The sequence below is a fragment of the Chaetodon trifascialis genome, chromosome 22 (assembly GCF_039877785.1).
Source record: "Chaetodon trifascialis isolate fChaTrf1 chromosome 22, fChaTrf1.hap1, whole genome shotgun sequence".
Classification (NCBI taxonomy): Eukaryota; Metazoa; Chordata; class Actinopteri; order Chaetodontiformes; family Chaetodontidae; genus Chaetodon; species Chaetodon trifascialis.
In genome coordinates this window covers 20,894,227-20,901,975 of record NC_092077.1, presented here as the reverse complement: position 1 = coordinate 20,901,975, position 7,749 = coordinate 20,894,227, and the positions used below count along the sequence as shown (strand labels likewise).

Sequence of the window (7,749 nt, the reverse complement as noted above, 5' to 3'; positions counted from 1 at the left end):
GCGGGACAGTAATCAGGACAAGACAAAGACGCTGCAGCAGCGTGTCTTCAGTCAGCTACCTCCATCATTAACAGTGAGGACATTATACTGTTTGATTTCAGACTTGTTGACGTCTTATTCTGGTCCTTCTGTCTCCTGTAGCTCCCTCTTTGTTCGCTCGTCTCGGCCAAAAGACAAAGACTCACCGAAACGTCTCCCCTCAGAGATTGTGCCAGCTTTGCATATAAATGTGTTTGTGAGTAAATCTGTCCCTCCAGGACGTCTTTCTAACTCCGACGCCTCAGCAGGAGACGGAAACCAGAGACTCCAGATCTGACATTCAGATTAAAATCCAGATCCTGACCAAGAGGTCAGGCACAAAGGTGAGGACAAGAGACGAAGCCATTGTCCCCATAGTGGATGAAAGTTCAGCAGAACGTCAAATTCAAACAAACGCTCACAGTGAAAGATGATTTTCAGATTTCAGATTTCACGCAAATTTAAAGGCTTGAAAATGTGTTTTTGGTTAAAAACGGCAGCTCAGAGTTCAGATTGACTCTCAGAGAAAACTAATCGATGTCAGAGCATCAGATCAGTGAGACAAGTTTTTATGTGGAGGACAAGATGAACGTGCTCGAGTCTCTTCCTCTAATGATGATGATGATGATGACATGGATTTACATGAGGGTCATTGTTTATATGTGAACACAGGTGTCCTCAGAGGACAGGTGGACACTGCCGTCAAATCCTTAAATCTTCATGAAGGTTTAGGAGCTTTGTGTCCTTCAGAGTCCTCATGTGAAAACAGCTGAAGATCATTTTGTTTGTTTGTTGTTGTTGTTGTTGTTGTTGTTGTTGTTGTTTTTGGGTTGAGGTCAGTGGAGCAGCTGCAGTGCACAGCTCCGTCCAGCAGGTGTCAGGATTCCTCACCTTCAGCAGCCTGACGCTCTGCGGTGGACCTGAGGCTCTGCTGTGGCTCTGCTGTGGACCTGCTGTGGACCTGCTGTGGACCTGCTGTGGACCTGAGGCTCTGCTGTGGACCTGAGGCTCTGCTGTGGACCTGCTGTGGACCTGCTGTGGACCTGAGGCTCTGCTGTGGACCTGAGGCTCTGCTGTGGACCTGCTGTGGACCTGCTGTGGACCTGAGGCTCTGCTGTGGACCTGCTGTGGACCTGCTGTGGACCTGAGGCTCTGCTGTGGACCTGAGGCTCTGCTGTGGACCTGCTGTGGACCTGAGGCTCTGCTGTGGACCTGCTGTGGACCTGTGGGGACCTGCTGTGGACCTGCTGTGGACCTGAGGCTCTGCTGTGGACCTGCTGTGGACCTGCTGTGGACCTGCTGTGGACCTGAGGCTGTGCTGTGGACCTGCTGTGGACCTGCTATGGACCTGCTGTGGACCTGAGGCTCTGCTGTGGACCTGCTGTGGACCTGCTGTGGACCTGCTGTGGACCTGAGGCTCTGCTGTGGACCTGCTGTGGACCTGCTGTGGACCTGCTGTGGACCTGAGGCTCTGCTGTGGACCTGCCGTGGACCTGAGGCTGTGCTGTGGACCTGCTGTGGACCTGCTGTGGACCTGAGGCTCTGCTGTGGACCTGCTGTGGACCTGCTGTGGACCTGCTGTGGACCTGAGGCTCTGCTGTGGACCTGAGGCTCTGCTGTGGACCTGCTGTGGACCTGCTGTGGACCTGCTGTGGACCTGAGGCTGTGCTGTGGACCTGCTGTGGACCTGCTGTGGACCTGCTGTGGACCTGAGGCTCTGCTGTGGACCTGCTGTGGACCTGCTGTGGACCTGAGGCTCTGCTGTGGACCTGCTGTGGACCTGCTGTGGACCTGCAGGAGACGCTGAAGGTTTTCTGACTGTCATCTGAACATAAATCTGACGAACAGTCTCTGCTGGCTGAGACGGAGCTGAAGAGAAAATCGCTGTCTTTGTCTCCTGGTCTTCATCCTGCAGCACGTCAGGTCACGTTTGTGTGGTTCTGTGTGGACTTTAAAGGGAACCAGAGAACCGAGTCCACGCGTCAGAGAGTCGTGATGAAAAAGAAATGGAGGTTTGACAAAATGCAGAACAGGTCACCTGTGAACGACCTCGACGGGACGTTTGTGTTAAGGATCATTTCTGCACTGATTTTTAAAGGATTCACATGTTTGATGTCCCACAAATCAGCAGAACCTCTCTGCTCACCTGTGCTGCTCACCTGTGCTGCTCCTCCTCTGCTCACCTATGCTGCTCACCTGTGCTGCTCACCTGTGCTGCTCCTCCTCTGCTCACCTATGCTGCTCACCTGTGCTGCTCACCTGTGCTGCTCCTCCTCTGCTCACCTGTGCTGCTCACCTGTGCTGATCCTCCTCTCCTCACCTATGCTGCTCACCTGTGCTGCTCACCTGTGCTGCTCCTCCTCTCCTCACCTATGCTGCTCACCTGTGCTGCTCCTCCTCTCCTCACCTGTGCTGCTCACCTGTGCTGGAACACGGAAGCTTTGCTTTGAGCAGAACATTCACCCTCTTGGCTGCAGGTGAGACGGCGTTCAGCAGAGAGCTTCAGAGACGCGTCCCGACACGTCGTCTGCTCGTCGGTTCAGTACTAATACCACTGAAAGTACTTCAAGCGAGAGGAGGACGGAGACGTGACGCTTTGTTTCACCCTTTTAAATTATGTCTCTGTCCTCACCAGCTTTGACTCTGTCTCATTTTAAGTCCACTTCCTGTCCCTGTCCTCGTCTTCTGTCTCTATGAGACACTCTGCTGATGTCTGTTTAGGGACTGGAAATAAATGATCAATATTATTACTGGACAGGTGTGTGTGTGTGTGTGTGTGTGTGTGTGTGTGTGTGTGTGTGTGTGTGTGTGTGTGTGTGTGTGTGTGTGTGTGTGTGTGTGTGTGTGTGTGTTGAACTTTATATCTTCCTTTATGACTTCATTATTTTGTTTTAATCCTCCAAAACTCCTCTAACGCAGTATTTCTGTGGTATTACTGCAGTAAAATGTGAGTACTTGAAGTAAACTGAGGCGTTTCTTGCTCTGTGCGGGAGTGTGTTGTGCGCATGCGCAGTGGCAGACGGCGCTCAGTTGAGGAAGTTCAGATCAGCCTGGTACCTGTCGATACGCGCTGTGTTCACGGCAGCCCTCCTCTGGACCAGGTGAGTGTTTGTGCTTCGCGCGGCTTCTTGTCTCCTCGTGAACCGGATGAAACGTCATTCGACGCGTGCGGAGGTGAGTGTGTGTGACGGTTTGTGTCCGCTGAACGCGGTGTGACGGTCTGAACCTGCTCAGGTGTTCTCCGGTACTCCTTCTAGCGCTCACCTGTTAGCCAGCACGTGGCTGCGTTAGCTCGCTGGAGGTAAACTGAGGTCACCTGACCTCAGGTGTCTGTTCGTCTCGTTCCGCCGTGACGTAACCGCAAAACGGCAGGAAGTTACTGCAGCTGTGTAGAAATACTGCAGTTTCTCAGAGTAACAGAAGTACTCACGCATAGGTCCCGTTTATTGGATCATGATCACTGATCAATGAATGTGTTGATGGTGTCAATAAAGTTTGAACTTTATTCATGATCAGAAATCAGAATTGATTTATTGATTCTGTCGTCACTGAACGTGACATGAAGTAACAGTATGAGGTAACATGTGAGCACAGTACTGCGGTACTGCAGTAAATGTACTGAGTGAATGAAGTCTGGATCCTGAAACTCACTTTTCTGTGAACGATGACTTATTGATTATTGATCGATTCTCCCTCCTGATCAGACATGACGTCAGCAGCAGATCTGGAGCAGCTGGCGGAAATCGGTGAGTGTGAGGGAAGACGACGTGAGTGAGTGAGTGAGTGAGTGAGTGATGGATCAATAGTCAGACGTTTCCCTCTTTCATGTCAACATCACTGTTTGTTTATTGATTAATCTGCTCAAAGCAACAAATCTTCATCTTTAAGACGCTGAAACAGGAAATCTTTGACGTTTTGATCAAACAGTATTTGCATCACTTGAAGTAGAAGTGAAAGTACTTTAACGCTGCATTCATGTGTTCATCACTTTAATGCTGCAGCTGATGATCAGTTTCCTGTTCATTGATCCTCAATGATCAATAAAGTTGCTGTGCTGAGCTTTCAGTGACTTTATGGACGTTTTTCTTTTCTTCATGTTGTTTCTCCTCTTTCACTGTGACTGAAGAGCCCCCCCCCGGCAGCCCCCCCCCCCCCCCGGCAGCCCCCCCCCCCGGCCCATCGTTTCCTGTCTGTTATCAGCGGCTCTGTGTTTATGAGACACTTCCTCTGCGCTGCAGCACAAACATCCAGCTGAAGCTGCTTTCCACTCGTCGTCTGTTACTGGGGCGGCGAGCGTTTGGCGTTCCCGCTTCAGGAAGTCGTGATTGAGCGTTTCCCTTCAGACGTGCTCTCTGTGGATTTCACAGTTTGTTCTTCGCTCCTTCGTCAGCTTCTGCTTTGATCTGCAGAGCTTCAGAGGGAGGAAGAGGAGGATGAGGAGGATCAGCCGAGCGCCGCCGACGGGCCGTCGCTTCCCCCCGGCGCCGCGCTCAGCCCCGCCTCTTCTCACCCGTATTACGACGTGGCTCGACACGGCATCGTCCAGGTGTCAGGTAGCGCTTCGCCCGAGCGTTCGCTCTGTTGCCATAGAGACGACACATGAAAGTCACCTGTTTCCTCCGCAGGTGACGACCACTACGGCAGGAAGCTGATCGCCTTCAGCAGCTGCCGTCTGCCTCCGTCTCACCAGCTGAACCACCGCCGCCTGCTGGAGTACGTTCAGAGCGCAGCCTCCATCCGCGCCTGCCGCTCACCTGCCGCTCACCTGAAAGCCTCACGACGGTCTGCCTCCCTCTGCAGGTACCTGAAGTTCACGCTGGACCAGTATGTGGAGATGGACTACATCCTGGTCTACTTCCATCACGGTCTGAGGAGCAGCAACAAGCCGTCGCTCAAGTGGCTCCGAGAGGCGTACAGCGAGTTCGACAGGAAGTACGACCACGCCGCCGCCGCCACCGCCATTCTGGGTCTTAAATCAGGGCTGAGTTCACTGTCCCTTTAAGAGAAAGTGTGTGTGTGTGTGTGTGTGTGTGTGTGTGTGTGTGTGTGTGTGTGTGTGTGTGTGTGTGTGTGTGTGTGTGTGTGTGTGTGTGTGGGTGGGGGGGGGGTGCATGCGTGCATGCGTGTGCGTGCTCACGCTCACAGGTACAAGAAGAACCTGAAGGCTCTGTACGTCGTTCACCCCACAAACTTCATCCGCATTGTGTGGAACATCTTCAAACCTTTGATCAGGTAACCTCACCTGCGCACACCTGTCGGAGCTCAGACTGCTGTCAGTGGCGCTGAAGGGTCTCCATTTTCTCCGCAGCCACAAGTTCGGGAAGAAGGTGACGTACGTGAACTACCTGGCTGAGCTGCGGGAGCACCTGAACTACGAGCAGCTGGTCGTCCCCGGCGATGTGCTCAGGTAACGGCTCCGCCCATAGACGCTGACTCGGCGAATCACGGCACAGGAAACCACCAGCTGTTTGTGTGTCGTCTCTCGCAGACACGACGAGAAGTTACGAGCCGCTCTGAAAGACGCACCCCCTCCCTCGGCGAAGACCCCCCCGCCTCGACCCCCCCTGCCCACGCAGCAGTTTGGAGTCAGCCTGCAGTAGTGAGTCCAGAGTCCACCTGTGTCTGTCTGTCCGTCCACGCTGTGACGGAGAATCACTGAAACCTTTCTGATTGACAGCATCCGAGAGAAGAACCGAGAGGCCGTCATCCCACCTGTCCTCAGGCAGACCGTCACCTACCTGAAGGACAAAGGTGAGCGTCGCCGTCGCTCCAGGTGTGTGAATGGACTCTGGGTCAGTCCTGCGTCCTGCCACCTCTGCTGACGTCTCTGTGTCCATCAGGTCTGAGGACTGAGGGCATCTTCAGACGTTCGGCTCGAGTCCAGCTCATCAAGGACATCCAGAAGCTCTACAACCTGGGTGAGTGGGGTCTCCCTTTCTGAGCGGCAGGGGCCTTCTATCTGTGCGTGTGCGTGTGTGCGTGTGTGTGAGACAGGAAGTCACAGGATCAACTTGAGATCATAAAACTGGTCCTGGAGCAGTTTTTTAAACACTTTCAGCAGGTTCAGGTTCAGAGACCTGATCCAGGACCTGAGTCCGGCCTCGGCTGTCTGTGGATCAGGTCTCTGTTGTTTCAGGCTCAGGTAGATTCTCCACAGGTGTGTTTGGTCCTTTCTGCCTTCAGCTGAGTCCTGAAAAGATCTAAAAAAGTTCATAGAAGTTTACGAGTGACTAACAGCCCAGTGATGAGAAGGACGCTCGGTGCGAGCTGAGCTGAAGGTCGGCGTGTTAACGAAGATCCATCATGTCGTTTGAAGGGAAACCGGTGAACTTTGATGAGTACGGCGACGTCCACGTCCCCGCGGTGATCCTCAAGACGTTCCTCAGAGAGCTTCCTGAGCCGCTGCTCACCTTCAGAGTCTACAGCCAGGTGCTGGACATCCTCAGTGAGTGCAGGAGGAAGACCACGGTGTCGATGATGATGATGATGATGATGATGATGATGATGTGCTTCCTCCTCTCTCAGGTGTGGAGAGCAGTCTGAGAGTCTCCAGGTGTAAACAGATTGTTGAAAGTCTTCCTGAACATCATTTCATTGTGACCAAGTTCCTGGTGTGTTTCCTGCACATGGTACGTCTGATCCAGTCAGGTGATCCGGTCAGGTGATCCGGTCAGGTGATCCGGTCAGGTGATCAGTTTGAGGGATGAATCTCATTGAATACTGTCGTTAATCCAGATGTTTAACTGATGGATCAGATCAAGCAGGAGCTCATTTGTCTTTGTCATTTGTAAATAAATAAAATCTGAACATTTTCTGAAAAACATGGAGATGATGAAACAGGAAGTTAGACAGCAGTAACCATGACGACAGGTGGGAAGGCGGTCGACAAACAGACGAAACGTGAGTTAAACGTTGAGTTTGAGCTGAAAAGAATCTCAGCTGTGATTCAGTTTTAAAGCGCGTTGTGTCACTTCCTGTCTGAAAGGTGCTGATAAAGTTTATCGTCTCCTCTGACTGAAGCTCAAAGCGTTCTGACGTCCTGTCTGTCTTCTGACTGCCGCTCCTCTGTTGGCCACCAGGTGTCTCAGGCGAGCATCGAGAACAAGATGAGTCCGTCCAACCTGGCCTGTGTCTTCGGGGTGAACCTGGTCTGGCCTCGTCACGGGTCCGTCTCCCTGACCGCCCTGACCCCCGTCAACATCTTCACCGAGATCCTCGTGGAGCATTTCCACACCGTGTTCGGCTCCCGCTGCCCACCTGCACAGGTAACGCCCTGAACCGGCGCCTGCGGGTCCTCGTCCTCATTCCCAAAGACTTAACGTGTCATCAGGACAGAACGCGCTTGTTCCTGCAGCGCCACCTTCAGGACAGAACGTCAGTGACACTTTGACCACTGAAGTTTTTCTACTGCAGTTTTTAATGATCAACATGATAAAACACATCAGGGTATTAACACAGCGCTGTAGTTAGCATTAGCATTATTAGCATTGGTAAGCAAACAGTAAAATGTCTGTAAATCAAAATAATCTGTTTCAAACTATTTATTCTGAATGTTTCATCGTTTCTGTTCAACCGTCGTTCATTTTACTGTGACGACAAAAAACACTCAACGTTCGTTTTATAACACTAAAATGTCAAAGTGTAAAAAGTTCAAGTCCAAACTTCTTGTTTCTGAAATGTTTTTCAAACTGTTTCCATGAAAATAAAAAGTCACTTTGATTCTTCTGATTT

At 51.8% G+C, this 7,749-nt stretch overlaps 1 protein-coding gene across 4 annotated transcripts; it reads left to right on the top strand.

The window, feature by feature from the left end:
• Nucleotides 1-3,029: 3,029 nt before the first annotated feature.
• On the top strand, nt 3,030-7,737 carry LOC139350524 (rho GTPase-activating protein 8-like). 4 transcript variants are annotated; one of them, XM_070991978.1, is made up of 13 exons: nt 3,030-3,119; nt 3,723-3,764; nt 4,428-4,571; nt 4,644-4,731; nt 4,819-4,950; nt 5,164-5,250; nt 5,327-5,425; nt 5,507-5,617; nt 5,696-5,769; nt 5,859-5,936; nt 6,335-6,463; nt 6,544-6,647; nt 7,098-7,737. In XM_070991978.1, exons 2-13 carry the CDS (start codon nt 3,725-3,727, stop codon nt 7,293-7,295), a joined length of 1,284 nt encoding a protein of 427 aa, XP_070848079.1. In that variant the 5' UTR covers nt 3,030-3,119; nt 3,723-3,724; the 3' UTR covers nt 7,296-7,737. The 4 variants fall into 4 exon arrangements, 2 of the variants coding, with proteins under 2 accessions (XP_070848079.1, XP_070848080.1); XR_011603526.1 differs by having other exon boundaries at nt 3,043-3,119; nt 6,335-6,447; nt 7,098-7,736; XR_011603527.1 differs by having other exon boundaries at nt 3,049-3,192; nt 6,335-6,447; nt 7,098-7,736.
• Nucleotides 7,738-7,749: the final 12 nt, after the last annotated feature.

What these genes read in the sequence shown, in the direction of transcription:
- LOC139350524 (XM_070991978.1), top strand. Translation starts at nt 3,725, where the DNA reads ATGACGTCAGCAGCAGATCTGGAGCAGCTGGCGGAAATCG. An exon ending in TTTGGAGTCAGCCTGCAGTA is followed by an intron (nt 5,618 to 5,695) that starts GTGAGTCCAGAG and finishes TCTGATTGACAG; the next exon opens with CATCCGAGAGAAGAACCGAG. An exon ending in CCAGAAGCTCTACAACCTGG is followed by an intron (nt 5,937 to 6,334) that starts GTGAGTGGGGTC and finishes TGTCGTTTGAAG; the next exon opens with GGAAACCGGTGAACTTTGAT.